General features: G+C 44.3%; 1 protein-coding gene across 2 annotated transcripts in view; it reads right to left on the bottom strand.

Moving 5' to 3' along the window:
• Window positions 1-865: 865 nt before the first annotated feature.
• The window catches only part of LOC111833292 (protein O-mannosyl-transferase TMTC2-like), a 75,242-nt gene continuing 55,062 nt past the window's right edge, over window positions 866-21,045 (bottom strand). For both annotated transcript variants that reach the window (XM_023791437.2, XM_072716929.1), the window contains exons 4-12: window positions 20,732-20,846; window positions 19,746-19,831; window positions 19,173-19,357; window positions 18,503-18,581; window positions 16,772-16,893; window positions 13,281-13,362; window positions 11,332-11,446; window positions 8,302-8,365; window positions 866-3,677 (exon numbers count right to left, since the gene is read on the bottom strand). In XM_023791437.2, coding sequence (XP_023647205.2) covers window positions 3,492-3,677; window positions 8,302-8,365; window positions 11,332-11,446; window positions 13,281-13,362; window positions 16,772-16,893; window positions 18,503-18,581; window positions 19,173-19,357; window positions 19,746-19,831; window positions 20,732-20,846 — 1,034 coding nt within the window. In that variant the 3' untranslated portion in view covers window positions 866-3,491. The remainder of the gene's footprint in view (window positions 3,678-8,301; window positions 8,366-11,331; window positions 11,447-13,280; window positions 13,363-16,771; window positions 16,894-18,502; window positions 18,582-19,172; window positions 19,358-19,745; window positions 19,832-20,731; window positions 20,847-21,045) is intronic.

Consider the following 21,045-nt stretch of genomic DNA (forward strand, 5'->3'; position numbering starts at 1 on the left):
GTAAGTGTGAAGCTCCCATCTCCCGCCATCAATATGACACCAGGAAGCAGGAGCCCGACAACGGAGGCATCTGGGAATGTTCAGGGCTGGGAAACCGCAGCCGACCCCAAGCGCCCTGATTCTGCGTCATACTGATCATGTGCGTCGACTAAGGGAATGTAAGTGTCTTAGCGCGACCCATCTCATGTCGATCTTCCAGCCTACAGATATTAGGCATCATCCTTCTAGTAATTTCTCATCTTTCCGGTTACATAGCCCTTACTGGCCAGCATAGAGGTAACCATAGAGGTAACCATGGCAGTCCAGGCAGGAGAATGAGTAGTGAGAGGACTTTGCCTTTTCAAACCATTTGGAAAAGCACTTTAGATGCCTGCACATCGCAGCCTTGGTTATTTTGCCTTAAAATATATTCAAAAAAAGATTTACAACCGGCACATAAACACTTAAGGTGTTAAGAGGTATACGGGAAATTTTTAAGCTCTGGAAAATGTCCTGAGAATACATTTCGCTGCTGTGTTTCAGAGGAGACGGTGAGTCGTAACACTTTGAACCGTATGGTGGATGCCCTGAAAGGCACAGTCAACGGCAGCGTGATGCTTTGGGATCTGAAATAAGGCACTGGGTCTCTAGAACATCTGGACCTCTGTGTTAAAACACCTCTTCATCATAGGTATAAAACATTGGCCTTCTTGGCTCTATATTATGCAATGGGTAGATATTCTTACTAAGTGAAAATAGAAAATGTTTTAATATATCATGAAAAACATTCATATATATACTTTGTGCATCTCAGGGAAATTTCTAGGGTAGAAAAACAAGCCCCACCGCCCCCATATAAAGTAAGACAGGTAAACCAAACCATTAATCCATGTTACTATTATTTTATTGGTGAAAAAAACATTTTGGAGAGCCTAGTCTGGCAAACAAATGCCTTTTGTATTACAAAAAATGGCTACAAATTTTGATAATTTATACAAATACAACCGTTTTCAAAAAATAAAACCTTTAATTTAATAAACTCATGCCAGCGTGTTAACATTTCCACGTCAGCACGATTCTGAACACCCAGACTTAAATCCCTGAGCAGACACATAATGACACATTTCTTTAAAAGATTTTTTTTTCCATTTTTTACTAGCTTTTTAAACAGTTTTTACACATGAAGAACAAGTAAATTATACACACAGTACTGTCTAAGCATGGTGTCCTTTGTGGCCAAACTGAATAATCTTGTACAGACACCATGGCAACAAGCCTTAGTGAAACCACGCTGCCAGCGTTTGCTGTGTCACATGTCATTCAGACCTCTGCAGTGCTGCAGTGAAAAACAAGTGAGGTCATGTACTGTGTAGAACTGACCCAAGAAAACACTGCGAAACACGAATGCGTTTTGAACACTCATCGCCAATCATATACAATACCATCTGCTAGGCAGTACTCACTCTTTCATGGAAGGAAGTTCAACATTTTTGTACATTTCTTACATCTGTACACTGGCATTTAATGAATCAAGTTGTAAGTACTGACTAAATATTGAAAACCAAACCAGAATTTCACCTTTCAGTTTCAAACAGGATGACTGGTTGATGTACCGTTGATTAAACTAAGCCTGTTTACATACATAATCATTCACACTCATTTTGATGTGTTTCAAAATAATTCAGTTGTTACTATTATTTTTCCTATGGTGGCAAATGAATACGTCAGACTAACAAAATGTGGTGAACCTGGTTATAATTTGTTTGCCAAGTATCTTTTTCACAGCACTGCCTTATGTTAATACACAGCCTCCACATAGTAAATCCTGCAGATTCCTGTTTCCACCGATATCTACAAAAGCAATATGTCAGTGGCTCCTTCAGATAAAACCTTTTTACAACACAGTGCCAGCTGGTTTACTAGCTAAGGTAACACGCTCTCTCTCACACACACAAACACGCACACACTGCAATAATTTAAACAACCTTAAACGAACAGGAAACAAACTAAATGTCAGTCATATAACTGCCTGCATCTCAAGAACAGCTTTGCGATGGCAAGAAGACAAACAAATTTCAGGACAATGTTACAATTATCAAAGATTATTTTCACCATCAATTCAACAAAATATTACACCCTAACAGAACAAAATAATGCAGAACAAAAAATGACAGTCATAAATTATCACATCAAAACAACCTTCTTTACGTTCTTTCCTTGCTAGTCTGTACTTCACCCTTGCTTAAAGCAACAGCTTAATATATTAAAAGTATATACGAACAATACGAGGACTTAGACACTTAAACAAATATAGCAAAATATGCTACATATTTAAGTATCCATAAATAGGAAAAAACTCTGTGGTTGTGCATTGTTAAGAGTGCAACAGTTATAGCGTAGGTCTGTTTGGTTATGGGAATTGTCCGCCACAGCCTAAGACGCTAACAAGCTCCTGTTTGACACGCATTACTTAGAACATATCAGTGATTGAGAGGAAGCGTCTTGTGTTCTAAACCTCCACATTTAATGGCGGGGGTTGGTAGCCTGGCCTGGATCGCTGGGGGGGTGGGGGAATTTTCAGCATCGTTGAGGATGGAGGAGGACAGAGCAGAACGCTGGTGGGCGTGGCTACAGCTGTCAATGGTCCCCTCTGCCTGACACGGTGTCACAAAAATCTGCATCCGGCTACTCAACATGTTCCCAGCTTCCTTAATACTTATATGTGTTTCTCATGATCGACGTACGACCTGAAATGATTAAGATTAAGTCCTATTCAGTCACTTGACTTTGCTGACAGTTGCTCTCTGAAATGCTGTTTGTCCTACCAGGACATGCGACACGTCACCTGCTCTCCACGCGCGCAGTGACACTCAATCGTTTCCAGGATGCGTTCCGGGCAGGCTGTCGGAATCCAGGCTGCAGATGTTTACATGCGTAATCATCTGAATACCTTCAGTATGTCGCTACCTTACTTTGCCAAAATCCAAGCACTTTATCTCACTGTATCTACAATTCGTGTATAATGTCACACCGGAAAAGCTAGACGAGGAAATAATTTGTCAGATTTGACATTTCTCTCAAACCTTTTTGGTTTTTTGAGCTTTCTGCAGAAGTACCCTTAACCTAAGACAACAGTGGCAGATGTCAAACACAATCAAAATTTGAGAAACGCTTCAGTTTGACTAACTTGATTTCGTTTCAACTTACAAAGCGATTAACCCTGGTTATAAACTCAAACCCTGTATAATTGTACATCTATATAATTGATTTCTCAGTCTTTAATGCATCGCCCATGGTCAAAATCAGCAGAGAATAAAAATGAAATTAGTAATTCAAAAGAAGTAGTAATCAAATCAAGCTCATCAGAGGACCGGCCACAAACACAGGGCCCATTCCAAGTCTAGTGCTGAACGTCAGAGGAGCGTTAGGCTCTGAATGGCGCGGCCCACCGGTCTGTCTGAGGAACAGTCTGACGTCTTCAGCAGCTTGCGTCCCACGGGGCTCGATACAGCTCATGGCAAGGAGCCCCTGGTCTTCAGGCCTTGCTTCTCCATAATGTTCCACAGCTTTCGCAGGTTGGACTGCGTGATGGTGTCATCTGGCTTCAACTGGAGGGCTCTGAGATAATTGGCCTCGGCCTCCTGGAGCTTCCCATTGAGGTGGAGAATCGCGCCCAGGTTCATTAAGGCTGCTGGATACTAAGGGGACACAGCATTCAGACAATTAGAGCAACGCACGTGTACACAGAGATATTCTCCTAAATATACAGGCCATTCTGTTCTACTCTGTTCCAAGCCACATTCTATTCTATTCTATTCTACAATCTAAATTGTACAAGAGACAGTAATTACACATATCACTAGGTCACACTAATTTTCACACATTAAATGCAAGTTTACAAACAGCCACAGGAGCAGAAACATGCAGCTCTTTGACAAGTTCATCTCGTTAACGGGGAGAAAGGGTGTCATTCAAACGATCTTTGACACGCGTAGTAAAACATTCAGATCACAATTCTGTCATGCATTTACAATTAAAACAACAAAATCTCCATGTTTCTAAAATCATAATGTAATGATTAGATAATAATCTACAGACACAAGTAATTCACAGACACGGCTTCCAGGGAAACAGGATAGATAATGTAAATTAATTGTAGCAAATGATGGATATTGTTTACATCTGAATGTATCTGAATAATTATATCAGTGTGATGCGAAAATGCTGGATGGGCGGCTGTGTAATTGGTTACTGGGGTAATTGGTGACATTTCTGAACTTCCTGTCTTCAGAGGCACATGTGTTGCAGCTCTCTGGACCCTCCATGTGAAGCATCATACATGAAGGAAATAACCACTTAAAAAACTTTTTTTAAAATAACTTGTTGTCGCTCAACTCAATGCTTTAACTTGGCTAATTCATCAGGCACTGAAGACGACATACGACCCAGGCTCAGCGTTTCTCAGGTAACGGCTGAATCTTTCCTTCAGGATGACAAGTCTTTGCAAAACGGTAAACAGGGTGTCAAGCGGTCTGACACTGAGGTTTGCTTTAGTCGAAAACGCAATATTTTAATGTAAAACAGAAGAATGAGGATGAAATGATGAGAAAGCCTTAGAATATGTCACCGGCCTGTGGGAAAAGCACTACCCGAAGGCAGAGTGAGCTCTGAGGGCCGGCAGGCAGATATAAACTAATAACTAAAGGAAGTTGTGCTAAATAAAACTATCAGCTAAGCAATGACACATACAATGACCTTCAGGATGAAGGAAACCATCAATACAGTCATCTATCTAATCTCCAGGCATTAACATTTTAATGAACTCTAAAAACACACAGCGCTCAATCATTAACTTAATCAGTAATTACGCTGAAAGGCTGACAACATCTCTGCAAAACAACCAGTACTGTACGTTCTGGAGCAAGTTGGAAGGAGTGTGACAGAATGTTCTCTGCTGGGTGCTACAATCATTCGTTGCTTGTTCAGTGGTGTGAAGGTAAGGAAGCTTCTGCTTGAGAAGCTCACTGCAAACACTATGTCCAGTGACTTTGCTGCTGCAGGGGAAGTCAATCCACAAAAGCATCAAATTGCTGCTGGAATAATCCTACTGTCTCTGATTTGGCCTCGGCAGTGCCTTGACGTAAGAAACACATTCATTTCTGTGACTGAAGGACAGGCATGACGTGGATTCTTACCTCCACCAACGTGCGAGAAACACTCTGCATTCAGGATTTCCTCCTAATGCATTTCTGAGCCACTTTGGCAAAACAAATACTTTGGTTTTTCATTCTCCGTGAATAAAGTTTGGACTTTCATCCTGCTTCTGCTTTAACCGATTTTTCAGCAACTCCTGATTTTGATGTAAATGTTGATATTAATATTTTCTAAGCTAATGGATGAATGTTAAATATCCATCAACAGAACACAAACTTCAAAGATGACAGTAGCAGACACTTCAATAGCTCAGGTATTAAGTTTAAAAAAATAAAGATAAAATTTCCAAAAGTAAGGAAAGATGCAAATGTAACGTTTAACATCAACCGGTGCAGCATGTAATATAAGTTCCTCCTCCACCACCACTGAAGTTCAGACAGGAAGGGACATTTCAACAGTGGTCCTGGAATTTCCATGTAGAGCCTGTAGCCCATATTAGGAAGAAGAGGGCATGAGGCAGGGGACACCCCGGATGGGATGTCCATTACAGGGTACGAGGCGGGGGACACCCCGGATGGGATGTCCATTACAGGGTACGAGGCGGGGGACACCCCGGATGGGATGTCCATTACAGGGTACGAGGCGGGGGACACCCCGGATGGGATGTCCATTACAGGGTACGAGGCGGGGGACACCCCGGATGGGATGTCCATTACAGGGTACTAGGTGGGGGACACCCCAGATGGGATGTCCATTACAAGTGACCAGAGGGAGGTACTACCTCCACGTTCTATGGTGAAAAAACGTAGCCAGCCATCCTTCCTGGCATCTGAAGCCGGTTTTATGGCCGAGTCCATGGTAATGGATCCAGCGACTTCCAGGACTGAGCGGCGGGAAACTTCTGGTTTTCCAGAAGAACGCCCCCAAACACACCACCCCGGCCCCGGAAAGTAGTGGCGGAACCCCGCCAGATGCATAACCAATCAGAAGGCTTCAGAGGAAACAGCCGCTTTGAAGGCCAAGCAGGAAGTGGAACCAGAAACCATAAAAGTGTCCGATGCCCGGCGAATAGGACTTGAGTTAAAAAAAAAAAACACTTTACTGGCTGCAGGTTGACTAAGAATGTTTTAAATGCCACTGTATCCTGGCAGTAGCCTGACTTCCAGATTGTTGGGGAGGGGGGGGGGGGTGTCTCAAACCACATCCATGTGCTTTTCTGCTCCGTAGGAAAAGCTGTCGCCTCCAGAAGGTCGTGCACCAGACAGAACGGTGCAGCATCGAGGCAGGATGCAGCTTTAGCAACTCAGAGTGCCTCAGGGCGCCAGTGATTCTCAGACCCATCCTCAGGGACCCATCGACACTCCACGCTTTTGCTACCCAGAGCTGGGAGGAAGCAAAAATGTGGACCGTCCCCGAGGATGATAGGATGAGAAACACTGCACTAAGAGAGTTTACGAATCACAGCACAGAGACCCGACAGGGTCATGTGGCACGTGTGAGCCGTGCCACAGTTGCCTTTACATATTTACGACCATGTGGCTTCACCAACCAAGTGGGAAAAACTGAAAGGGTGATGGATGCCTCTTGCCTACTTCCAAAACAGGATTCAGCTACGCCTATGCGACCTCGAGCCTCACACGGGAAACTCGCTCATTCTGAAACTTCCTTTTTAGATGGAGATCAATGCTATATTTAAGCTTATAGGTGGCACTTTGGCCGTCATGTGTGACAGGATGGACCACAAGTCACATCTGAGGACAGCTAAGAGCTGACCCGCAGGAAACCAGCTGGAAGATCTGGCCTATAAACAGACTGTTAAGGATACGTGTCCCAGAATACACATCCTGATTTAATGGATTTTCATTCCATTGACTGTGTATAATGGGCACCCCACGGAATGTTCTAGAAGAAAACCAGCCAGGAAACAATGCCAAGCCACCATAATCGCAGTGAAGCATTGTATTCTTATGCTGATTGCCAATAAATGGTGCGAACCTTTCACAGGTTTGTAATGTCATAAACATGGGTGTAGGAAATGGGTGAATGTGTACCGCCCAATATTTAATTTGGATTCATTCATCCCCCCCAGTAAATAACACTTGTGGCTTTTCCCTCCTAGGACCCCCCCTCAGCAGGTACTGACCACAGCTAACTGCAAGCTGTTTCGGAGATGCTCTGTCCCAGTCACCTGGCCATGATGATGACCCTTGCCAGAGTCACTCATATCTTTATTCCTGCCCATTTCTTCAGCACTAAACACGTCCACTACAAGCGCCAAATGTTAGCTTGCCATCTAATGTATCCGCAACCTTGACATGCACCATTTTTATGGGATAGTTATTTGCTTCACATGGAGCTGGTCATAATGTTTCGGCTAATGGCTGTGTGTGTGTGTGTGTGTGTATGTGTGTTTGTGTGCGTGTGTATATTACAAACACTGGGTAACACTTTACATTAACTGTACCTTATAGTCAGATGACAGCTGTAAATACATGAATAACAAACATTATATGATAATAACAAACATTTTATTGTATAATCATATAGTGTTTGTTATTAATGTATATTAAAGCTGTTTAGGGATGTTAGTTTGTCATTGGATGCTTACATGCTGCTTATGAATGTTCCATGAATACATTATAAAAGCATTATGAAGGTGCACTGAATGTTCTATGAATGCATTATGAAGATGCACTGAATGTTCTATGAATGCATTATGAAGGTGCACTGAATGTTCTATGAATGCATTTTGAAGGTACACTGAATGTTCTATGAATGCATTATGAAGGTACACTGAATGTTCTATGAATGCATTATGAAGATGCACTGAATGTTCTATGAATGCATTATGAAGGTGCACTGAATGTTCTATGAATGCATTATGAAGGTGCACTGAATGATCTATGAATAAATTATGAATGCATTATAACGGTTAACGTAAAGCATTACCAAACATTGTAAATAGATGTCAATTATTGTTTTTTAACTATAGTAAAAGATCATATATGATCATTCATTAATGAGAGCCTGTAACCTTCAGCTGAAGCTACACAATTAAAGTTTTCCTGTCACTATGTTCAGACAGCTTGATGGAATAAGTGACGATGAATGAAAGTAGGAGCACTCTGCCATACTGCACTCGAGGCGGCCGTCCGATCCTCTACTTACGTCTGGCCTCAGGCTTGCTGCAAGGCCATAATACTTCTCAGCGGTATGATGGAGACTCGCCTGCCTGTGAAGGAGAAAAACACAGAGAGGGCATGGTCACACATACCCGCAAACACCAATAATTATATTACCAATGAAAACATATTTCAAAATGCTTAATTCTATAATTATGAAGACATCAATAATATCCAGACTTACATTAGAAAATCAATAATCATGTAATTCATAAAAAAAACGATAATTATGTCATTTAGGAACACGACTCACCACCCCAGGACTGAGAGATACTCTTTCCACAATATTCCTCAAAGCCAGCAAACTGAGCCCTTCAGCACCAACATAAAAGTACCCCAAGCCCAAATAGCCCGGAGCTCACTGACTAGGAGGGCTTCAGCTCAAGTGGGTCACTCAGGTTTTTTTTCTTTAAAAACATCCATCCATTCATGCATCCATCCATCCATCTAGACCTCCTTCTCCCCAGCCACCTCTTCCAGCTCCACCAGGGGAATACCAGGGCATTCCCAGGCCAGCCCAGAGATGTAATCTCCCCAGTGTGTCCTGGGTCTGCCCCAGGGTCTCCTCCCGACTGGGCATACCCCAACACCTCCCCAGGGAGCACAGTATTTTAAACATTATACAGATAATCAGGAAAACATCCAGCAGTAACACAGTGGTAAAATTTGCTGACCGGAGATCTTGGGGTAGTGGCACTAAAATTCATTAGCTTCGTGCGGGTAAATTTTACCGCAACTGATTCATTTCTTATTCTCTATGGAAAGTGGTTGATCGATTGGCAGTCCTAATTTAATGATGATTAAAATGCATGTTCCGGGCTGGTATGTCGCGACCCCAGCTTAAAGCCCTTAACATGCCTTAAGCCACGCCCCCCTTGCTACCTCATGTGGAATCCCCATGTTACCAGCTGTTTCTCGTTCTTAATTAGTCTGATGTATTTAAGTCTGCGTTTGAGTATGTTTCCCCAGTTCTCTCATTAATGTCGTATCGTGTCTGCCTGTTCCGTGTTTGCCTCTATACCCTGAGTCCTGCCTCTGCTTCCGCGGTCCGTGCCTTCGTGCAACCGTGACAATAATAACCTTTGGCTAGTATCCTGGACACACAAAGGTCTGTCTGGAGACACCAGAGGAGCCCGGTCTGCACTCCGTAAGCTTCTCACATCCTCCTGGACAGTCTCACTAACTCCTAGCTCTGCAGCTTACGACCTTCAAACCAACAAGCTGACATCAGTGACCTTTACATGACCTTTATTACAGTCAACAGGCATAAGAGACCGTAAGACACAATGCAAGCAAGAACGAGATGCTGAAGTTCACGTCCTACATCAGCATCAGCTCTTGGTTTAAAACAGCCAAGATGCTACAGTGTATCCCTTAAAGAATCATTAAATCTTATTATTATAATCACTCCCTAGGGAATGACGACCTGCTGCATTATCACATTTTATAGTTTTTCTCTTCTATAAATCAGCCTGAATGATGACAGCTACTTTATTTCATAGGCTCTCTCCAATACTGATGGATAGAGTGATGGAACGCTATGATACTGCTTCAATACCTCTAACCATACACTTGTAGACATAAGCAACTAATAATTGATACAATTACAGTTAAATTCTGCATCTTAACTAGGGCAATTATCCCCTTACACCAAATGTCTAATTTGCAATTCAATTTATCACAAGTGGAATTAATCACAAATGATTTTTATAAAAAGCCCCATAATTTTATCTCTCCCCCCTCACTCTTCAGTATATATCAGGGATCATAATTATGGAAGTTGTAATAAAACATACAGATTGGTCATTTTCTTGTGAAAACTATTACAAGTGATGAAACTGGGTGGCAACTATCCATGTGCCACAGAAGAACCTGCAGATTCACCAGCATCACTGACTTCTCACAGACAGATGGAAAATGGTCACACACTCTGATTTAACAAGTCCAGCACAGGGGTCTGAGGGAATAATTAATAGGAATCAGAGCAGGCCTTGCAGTCAAAACTTTCTAATGCATTCCATCAATTGTATCAGTGCTTGATTAAAATAGCTTCAGGCATATTTGCCAATTAAGATCTGAAAGTAAAATACTCTCAAAGTCCCAGAAGATAATTATTTAACCCAGAGGAACAAGACGATCACAGAAGAAGGGAGAGCAAGGTGACGTGCTGTGCAGTCTTCACGATTCGGTGTTTAGTGGCAACACTAAGCTACTCTGTCCAGCTCCACCCTCTGCAATTTATCAACGATGCTCTTCAAATACATTTCAAAAGACTGGGGAAAAAAATCTGCAAAAATCATTACTCTGCACGTCTCAAAAGAACAAAAATACTTCTGTCAGCAGTGACTATAATAAACAGCAGAAGACTAAATATCAACTTATACTGTCATCGAAAAGTTACACTAGTTATAATTTATCTGCTTGTGAGCATTGAGCCAAACTGTTAGTGTTTCTCTTAACAGCCTGCATTAATTTAAGCAGTCATCTTAGTGAGTTGTAACATTGAGGGTCAAGGACGGTGTCAAGGACGTTTGCCTCTGGAGCTCCGTGCCATAAAAGTGCGCTATAAGACACTCTGTATACATAGCTGGGTGATTTAATTAGGGATTTTGTATGCAACAACAACAGTGAAAAGCAATGATCCACATTCTGAACAATTAGTGACTTAATTTGCTGGGTCTGATTACTGAACAAATGATTTATAAGACCATCCATCCATCCATCCATTTTCAGTAGCCAATGTCCAGTTCAGGGTTGGGGGCCCGGAGCCCATTCCGGTGTGTATTTGTTTATTTTATATTCTGTTCATCTTATTGTTTTCTGTATTTGTAACCTTCCTGACTTTTTTCTTTGTTGCACTAAGGATAGTCTCCCAATTTGTCAGCTAGATAAACAACAGACACATTCATAATTCCCCATCGGGTGAAGTGCCTTATAAAACATTACGCAGGAATTATTTTGCACCTTAACCATCTGAGGTCAGAGGTCAGAGAAACGCGATTGGAGCTCCACCCACCTGAGCATGTGGGCCGCGTTGAAGACCACATCGAACTCGCTGCTCTCCAGCTGGGCGGCCATCTCAGCCATCTCCGCGGCCTCGGCCAGCCGAGACTCTTCTAGAAGAAACTGGCCTGGTGGTCGGTCACAAAGAGGAAACGGGGCAAATTTTTATAGCAACTGGAAAGTGACACACAGGGGTAATAAAATTTTATCTAACAATCAGTCCCACAATGATAAACATTCATGCAAACAGGATGTCTTGGTTCCAGTGGCAACTCTGTGATACTGATTTTTGTAAACTTTCTCTTAAAAAGTGACCTGTACTCCATACAGCTAGTAACAAATAAAGAGAGTATTGAGCGTGTCTCTGCGTGACCTGTACTCCATACAGCTAGTAACAAATAAAGAGAGTATTGAGCGTGTCTCTGCGTGACCTGTACTCCATACAGCTAGTAACAAATAAAGAGAGCATTGAGAGTGTCTCTGCAGTGACCTGTACTCCATAAAGCTAGTAACAAATAAAGAGAGCATTGAGCGTGTCTCTGCAGTGACCTGTACTCCATACAGCTAGTAACAAATAAAGAGAGCATTGAGCGTGTCTCTGCGTGACCTGTACTCCATACAGCTAGTAACAAATAAAGAGAGCATTGAGCGTGTCTCTGCGTGACCTGTACTCCATACAGCTAGTAACAAATAAAGAGAGCATTGAGCGTGTCTCTGCCGTGACCTGTACTCCATACAGCTAGTAACAAATAAAGAGAGCATTGAGCGTGTCTCTGCCGTGACCTGTACTCCATACAGCTAGTAACAAATAAAGAGAGCACTGAGCGTGTCTCTGCGTGACCTGTACTCCATAAAGCTAGTAACAAATAAAGAGAGCATTGAGCGTGTCTCTGCCGTGACCTGTACTCCATACAGCTAGTAACAAATAAAGAGAGTATTGAGCGTGTCTCTGCGTGACCTGTACTCCATACAGCTAGTAACAAATAAAGAGAGCATTGAGCGTGTCTCTGCGTGACCTGTACTCCATACAGCTAGTAACAAATAAAGAGAGCATTGAGCGTGTCTCTGCCGTGACCTGTACTCCATACAGCTAGTAACAAATAAAGAGAGCACTGAGCATGTCTCTGCGTGACCTGTACTCCATAAAGCTAGTAACAAATAAAGAGAGTATTGAGCGTGTCTCTGCGTGACCTGTACTCCATAAAGCTAGTAACAAATAAAGAGAGCATTGAGCGTGTCTCTGCCGTGACCTGTACTCCATACAGCTAGTAACAAATAAAGAGAGCACTGAGCATGTCTCTGCGTGACCTGTACTCCATAAAGCTAGTAACAAATAAAGAGAGTATTGAGCGTGTCTCTGCGTGACCTGTACTCCATACAGCTAGTAACAAATAAAGAGAGTATTGAGCGTGTCTCTGCGTGACCTGTACTCCATACAGCAAGTAACAAATAAAGAGAGCATGGAGCGTGTCTCTGCGTGACCTGTACTCCATACAGCTAGTAACAAATAAAGAGAGCATTGAGCGTGTCTCTGCCGTGACCTGTACTCCATACAGCTAGTAACAAATAAAGAGAGCATTGAGCGTGTCTCTGCGTGACCTGTACTCCATACAGCTAGTAACAAATAAAGAGAGTATTGAGCGTGTCTCTGCGTGACCTGTACTCCATACAGCTAGTAACAAATAAAGAGAGTATTGAGCGTGTCTCTGCGTGACCTGTACTCCATACAGCTAGTAACAAATAAAGAGAGCATTGAGCGTGTCTCTGCGTGACCTGTACTCCATACAGCTAGTAACAAATAAAGAGAGCATGGAGCATGTCTCTGCATGACCTGTACTCCATACAGCTAGTAACAAATAAAGAGAGCATTGAGCGTGTCTCTGCGTGACCTGTACTCCATACAGCTACAGTAGTAACAAATAAAGAGAGCATTGAGCATGTCTCTGCGTGACCTGTACTCACCATAATGCATGTAGCAGCTCCCTTTAGCTGGGTCCAGCTGAACAGCCTTCAGAAAGTACCTTTCTGCCTCCACCTTCTGTCCCTAGGAGTGAAAATAGACGCACGCTGTCAGCCTTTATTCCTCTATAACTTCTATAATGTCAGAAAGTCAGTGATGCTCAGCTGCCCGGCAAACACTACATTTATAAGTTTGCGTTTCATTTTGGTTCTGAGCCGGGCCAGACGGAGTGATATCCAGCAGATTGAGCAGAGTGGCCAGCTGGCGCCTCATCACCAGCCTATCATCATCCGAGCCAAAAGAACGCGGAATCGGACTCTACCTGCAGTCACACCGGTGTGGACCCCGGTACAGGTTTGGCTCCAAACCCTGAGGATACCATCTGTGCTCCTACTGCTCTTCTTACTGCTGCTCCAGGGTCTGTGACTTTCTCAGACTTTTTACTTTTTTTTCTGCATAAACAAACGCTCTCGGGTGATTCCTACACTCAAGACACTGCATTGCTGTAACGCTTCTTACAGGGCATTAAAAATAAATAGCATTTCTGTGCGGGTCTTCACTGTGTTACTGTGCTGCTACAATATTTTTCTTAGAACAGTTAAGGAGGGAGTCATCTAGCAGGCATGCCCAGTACTCGCAGCTTCCCATTATGATGTCATATGGCTGCCGTGGCAACAGTCGCTGTAGGTCATGCGACAGCTACTGGGGAAACGACAAGGAGTGCCCCCACGGCCCCCTCGGCCTCGCAGATCCTTGCCGCTGTCCTTCATCCTCGCCTTCCCTGACAGGGCAGCGGCAGTGCAGAGCCACAATCTGGTGCTGACAGATCGGCCCTGAGGACATGGCGAGCAAGTGCAGACAGACGGCAGCCCTGCAGGAGCACATTGCTACGTTGTTTTAGCAGAGAGACCAACACCACCACGTTAGTGCTAGCTCGGATGTTTACCTGTTCATACAGCAGGGAATAGTTACATTCCCCTACCGGCACACGGCTAATCACAAGTCCTGCTCCTTAACCTCCATCTGTGTCTTACATCAGAGGCACCGTGAGCGGCCACCAAACAGTGACAGGTTCTCCCTGAGGTCTGCCTCAGGTTCTCGCTTTCTTTGTTGAGGCACAGTGAGATGCCACTCAAACGCCACAGCTGCTCTGGAGCAGGAACCAGCCAAGCATTAAAGGGTAAAGAGCGGCTTCCAAAGGCCAGACGGCAGACACAAGCGAGAGGAGCGGAGATCCAGTGGAGCAGATTGCCCTGTAGACCCGAGCAGGCTGGACGCATCCACAATGGAGATGATGCAACTGGCCTGGATGCATAAAAACCTTCTGAGGGGAGCAGCCCAGCCCTGCTGGCTCATTCCACTAACACTTTCTTTGATCGTCTCAAACTACGGCGCATCTTCTGCCAGTCTGCTCAGGCACCATGCTATGCATCCAACAGAACAAGCAGACCAGCTGGGAGGGCTATGCTGCTCTGATACTGGTGCGTTGCACATGGCCCACTCCTGGATTTCCATGGTTACATGGAGTGCAAGGCTTTCTCATTAAGGGAGAGCATGGGGGGCGCACTGTGTAGATTTATCCGAGAGTTCTCCGGTGTCACATGTGCCCGTGATGTCACCTCTGAGGCATTTGCTCCTGCCTTCGTGTCCTATATAATGTGACAGAATGGCCCTTGTAATGCACAAGGTTCATTAGCTTCTTAAAATTGGTTATTAAACAGATTAGAGCCCGATTCGGCTCATGCCCAAACGGGGGAACAATATCCTGCTGTGAAACGCCCTGGTGCAGCACGATATCCTCGTCCCGCTATGACATCAGACACCCAGCAGCTGTACTGCTTATTGCTGGGGTAATTGTGAATGGGATTTAAATCTGATTATGCGAGGAAATGACTGAATTTAGGAACACATCCTTAAGCCCCGGGGTATGCTGGGCCCCTTAGGTTTCAGGAGGTCATGACCCCCAGCCTCCCACACCACCCCCAGCCTCCACCCTGTTAAGCTGAACGGTTCAGATGATAGGTGTGTGTCTCATTAGCTAAGATCTTTGACCCAGTGCAATCATTGCTGTCTGTGATGGGATCTAGAGGCACTTTGTTGTTGTACATTTGGTCTGAGGAAGACAAGAAGGCTGAAGAGCGATCTTAGCCCTCATTAGAAGTGTTACTTTCACAATGATGTTGGGGAAAACCCCAGAGAGGACCCTGACCTCACCAGACCCTGGTATCCCGATCCATTCTCCATTCTTACTCATACCCAGATAAAATCTCCGTCTCCCGCCAAGGTCGAGGAGCGATGAGTTGGGCTGTCCCAGTAGAGCTATCAGTCACCATCCTCGAGGTGGCTTTCCTTACGCCCGAGGATGACTTCGTACCTGCTATTACAGGCATAATAGCCACCTGCTATTTTTGCTTAGCATTGTGGGTAGATGAATAGCACTTTGTGCCCAGACATAAAAACGTTTCTAAACTTTTCTTTAAAAGCTCCTGACTTCCTATTAGCTTTTGCATCAAGATATTAATTAGTTACCAGAATGAGCAGGGCAATTTCTTAACATCTCAAAATTCATTTGCTAAAGGAAAGAAAATATGTCGTAGTTCTGTTTGCGTGACGTGCTATTCCTCATACTACATAAATTCTCCCACCCGAGATACCATCCAGAGAGTAGAGGTGCCAGCATTCAGTATCTTTTCTTGTGTAGGATGCAGAATGTTCGGCAGACTTCCAACGACTCAAAGGCTGCTTCCCTTAATGAAATCCCCTGGCAGTCTTTAGATCTCCGGAGTGGATATACAGTAGAAACGACCGCTGGGAAATTTAACACATATATAAATATTAGACCATACCTACACTGCAAGTGCTTACATTAGTGCTGAAAACGCAAAGCTATCCAGTCATTTTAATAATCTAAACCAGTTCATTTCCAGTCAGTTTTATTTGCCCATTTTCCCATCTGAATCCCATCACAGGGCTCCTCTCGATGCTGAAGCCATCTCACCACCACTGGCAACTGGACAGGAAACCTGATGCCGGGTCCATCCATCCACCCACCCACACATCCAGGTATCCACCCACCTACACATCCACCCACCCAGGCATCCATTCTGCATGTCCAGCTCCCCTGTACGACTTACTGCCGAGAGAACCTTCCAGTCGGATTTAATTAGCATGGGTGTCTTTTAATTTCTTACTTTCTAGTTCCTTTTCATTGATGGATTAAATGATTATTACACCAATAAATAAAAACATTTTATTTGAAAATAAGTCACAATGGGAGTATTTGTGGAGAGTGATTTTTCCCAGCATTCTCTGGGACTGTCACATAATTAGCATAAACATAATTCCATTGTTGATATTCCTCTTGGGATTCAGCTATCAGCTTCCAGTCCTGCTGCCAGCTGAGTGGGACCACCAGCCCGCCTGGTTCTAATCCATTTGCCCCCCACCTCGTTACTGAACCATGAGAAAGCAGGAGTGTGGGAGCGTGCCTTACCATGAGCGCCAAGAGCTTCCCGTAGGTCAGGTGGGCAGGGATGTGGTCGGGCTTGACCCTCAGAGACTCCCTGTACCAGTGTTCGGCCTCGGGCAGTCGGTTCAGCCTCATGTAGGCCTCTCCTGAAGACATTGTGGGTGGGATGTGGGGAGGTTCAGATGTCAGGGGTTACAGAACCACAAAGGTGGATAAACAAGGTTGGCAGTGTACTGCAATGATGGGCAGGAATAACTGTCGCCCCATCGCAGTGGCCACCCTGTGACACGTGAGCAGTTGCTTTGACAGTTATTTACATTTTCTAGGAATTAATGTTGCTGTTCTAGGTTGGGAGGTCTTTGTTTTCCAGTCAGCTGGGGGTCATAGAAGGATTCTCATGTATAAATGCAGATGCTGTGAGCCGCAGCGCAATCAGACATATAGTAGATCCTTCGGTTCCGGTAGGATGCAGGCTTCAGACCCGGAACGGGTTGGACTGGGATCAGCAGGCGAGAGGGAGATGATTAAATAATGCGGTGGCTCAAGAAGATTCTAAACGCAGAGCGACGTCATCTGACATCATGCTTTGAGGCTTTGAGGCTTGTCACATCAGCTCAGCTTTTACCCATGAGGTCATGGAAGGATCCAACAAGTTCTCAACTTACAAAGCAAACCAGAAGACAGGCATTCAGTGCTGGTGATGTGTTTGTTATAAAATGACACGGTTCATCTAAATGCTTCAACCCCGAGCTTCATAACTCGCTGCATGTTTGCGTACTTGTTTCAGAAACCAGTCCAGCCTGTCATATGAGATGAAAGGGTCCAATGCGCCCTGGGCTTGGGGTAGATACCCAGCCGAAATGACCGTTTACGTGACACCAGAGCAGAGGCCCAAGGAATGCCGTCGTTCACAGAAACCTCACTGACTCCAGCTCAGAGGCCGGAGCTCAGAAGATGGGCAACGACTGTGGAGGCTTTCTGATACATTCACACGGATCCCCAGTGGCTCTGTTCATTAATCAGAGGGGTCACTCTACTAGGGACTCGAAATGAAGGTGCAATTGCGATGTTGGAGCTTTAACTGGTAGCAGGGGGTAAGAGCATGAGGAGACTCCCCCAGAGAGAAACGTTTTCCCTATTTTATAAGGAATGCAAATGTGTACAGTGAAGGAGCATCATGTACAGATAGAGCTCTTAGGATATTTCTATCCCATCTTGGACCTATAAGCACTCATCAATCAATCAATCAATCAATCAGTTTTATTTGTATAGTGCATTTTCACAACATCTCTCAAAGCTCTTTACATTATCCCTGCTGTAATCCCCCAGTGAGCAGCCAGAGATGACAGTGGCAAGGACAAACTCCCTAGAAGGAAGAAACCTTGGGAGGAACCAGACTCAAAGGGGGAGCCCATCCTTCAGGGGCCGGCAGAGGAAGTCAAATGGGCAAGATGGCAAAATCCTAATTTATGCAATCCAAATTTCATTCTAATGTATATATAGGAAAGCTATGAAAGACCTTGAACATCGAGAACTCCACTTAATCTGTCATAAATAGCAGGCCTTGGTCTGACGGCAGCATATGAAGCTCAATGTGAGTGATTATGACGGCCCACAGCAGCAGGAATAAAGCATAAACAGCAAGGATTTAACATGAAGCAGTCTGACAGCTTTGCTGGCATTTAAATGTGATTTGAGACCCGGAGATTACTGATTGGATATCTCCCACCAGCGACGGTGTGAAATGTCACTTACCCATCATATTGTACAGGCTCTGAGGTGCAAATTGCCTTGGCATTTTCTGTATTGCCTCTTTGTAGACCAACAGGGCCTCCTACGGATAAAGCAAGACTGGGTCATTCATCAGCGAGGAGAGTTACTGTTCCACACCACAGTCCCTAAAAGAGGGGGGTGGGGGGAGAGAGGTACTTGTTTACTTTGACCAGTGCTGAAAGGAATTTGTCATCCATGGAACAGCCAATGGGAAAGGCCGACACGGACGGCCCTGGGTCTGCTGGCCACTCGCTGAGACAACTGTCAATAGGCTACAGCTATGATTCAGTGCGTCTCAGAGGCGAAAGCTCTTGCAAGCAATTTAGACGACAAATTGAACTTCATGGACTGAGAGAGATGGAAAAGCTTAGAGCTGTTTCTGCACATTTGAATTTGGATAATTTGTGGTTGGTTTGTTGCTTTCATATCATGATTTTATTCTTGATCTTTTTAGTTCTGTTATTAAACTTCCGTCGGAGCTTCTCAGAACCATTCTTAGAACATGTTTTTGTCCCAAGCTACTCACACATTTATACGGAGGTTGGTTCCATTATTCAAGTACTAGGTCCACCAACAGGGGTCTTTTGGGGATAGAAGATGACCTTTCTAAGTCAACACTACTAATTTGACTAGTCACGGGCGGGGTGAGTACCTCCTGATGGCCCTGTTCATGGAGAAGTTTGCCCAGGTTGTAGAGGCAGCTGGTCACGGAGCTCCTGTGAGCATGAGGATCCTTCAGGTTCTCATCAGGGATGTCGGCACATGTGAGGAACGTTCTCCTAGCTTCGTCTAGGTGGCCTTGGTTCATCAGGATGATTCCTGTGTTCAAGTAAGCAGCTGTGGGAGGAGGGACATTAAAGGCCATCGTATGACAGTTTCTGAAGGTAGAGAATTCTCATTATGATAAAAACTAAGTACTTTCAGAAGAAATTTTTTTGGTCTTTTCTTAAAATTTTACATGTCCAACAATGGAAGCTGATCGCTAATTTTATAATTGCATTAGAGAACTTTAAAACCTGTGACCTGAATTCAAAACGAACTATAGCACTGAGTAGAGCTACAATGTGGCAAACAAGCTTTTTTTAAAAACTAGGCTTCTTTAAGTTGCCTGCAAAATCTCAGGGGAGTTCAAACAGAAAAGCAAATCCACAAATGAACTAGGAGCAGATCCATAAATCAGCAGAAAACAAATCCATACGCCAGTAAAAGGCAGATCCATACTTACAAGCCAGAGTCGGCCTGCTCCCGACAGCCAGCCTGTAGTAATGTAGCGCCTCAGAAAATCTGTTGTTTTCTTGTAGCAGCAAACCCCTTGAAAAGAAGGATGGAGTGGATTTAATACCAAGGCCTCTTCAAGCACCTATTGCAGTCACTGCCTTTCAGGGGAGATTCCAGTACAACTTTAGTTTAGTTAGGTGGCATAACAGTGGCCAACGTTATCAGTAGCCAATGATACTTTTTGAAAGTGTGAGTGACAGGGAGGAGGCACTCCAGGGGCCAATCAGAATTCAGCTGGGGCCAGTTCCCCTATGGCCCCACCCCTGTAGAAACCTCTTTCTCCCGAGCTGCCTGTTCATGGGAGATCAGAAATATGCAGTGTGCTGGTTTGAGGAGTTGTGCTGATTCCTAGTGATCTGAATATTCACGACGCACTACAAAGACAGAATGATGGATTTGCGTTTGAGTTGCATAACATGTAGGGAAAGGCAGTGGCTTTGAACTGATCGTATGGCAAACGCAAAACCAAATGCAAGTAAAGTTTTACCGAAGAACAAATTTTAGTTCACTATGTAACTGAACGAAACCAATTCGCTGGCTGGATTTATTACGGTCAACTAGCTGTGGATCTGGAGTTAAAATATCAGTCCATGTACAGCTGTTAGTTTAGCTAAGATCAGCATTACGCTCTTATTTCTGCTTGCAATGTGCATTATAATTGCAAACTGCATACAGGGAGACTACTTCAGCAGTACAGGAGTAAAGATGGATTAAATTAACAGGCGGCACACTTTGTAAAAAGAAGAGAATATTAATGTTAAGTGGGACACATCTCTGCAGTTCAGCACCCCTGACAGCTGGGGTTAATGCGGCATCAGGCTTCCAGAGATTGATTAATAAGAGGATTGCTGTAGAAATGCAATCCCCAGAGTCACTATTATCCATCCTCTCTCCGAAGGCGCCAGCAATCGATAGCAAGCGGGCGGCACTCACAGATTATACAGCATGTCCGCCATGTTCCTCCGGCAGTAGAGGGCGTTCCTGTAGGCCTGCTCGGCCTCCGCGGTCTTGCCCTGGTTCTTCAGGACGTTCCCGAGGTTCCCCCAAGCTGGCGAGGTGGAAGATCGCAGGTTACTGACTGGCGTCTCAGGTTCAGCTCTGCGATGCCAGCTCGACTGACATAAGGGCGGCATCCAGAACGTCTCGAGAGGAAGTTCCAGATTCAAATGCACATCGATTCTCACGTCCTTCGAAAATCACCACACAGACTAGCTGACGTGACCTTAAAAGGGGCAGTCAATACTGAC

This window comes from Paramormyrops kingsleyae, chromosome 1 (genome assembly GCF_048594095.1).
Source record: "Paramormyrops kingsleyae isolate MSU_618 chromosome 1, PKINGS_0.4, whole genome shotgun sequence".
Taxonomy (NCBI): Eukaryota; Metazoa; Chordata; class Actinopteri; order Osteoglossiformes; family Mormyridae; genus Paramormyrops; species Paramormyrops kingsleyae.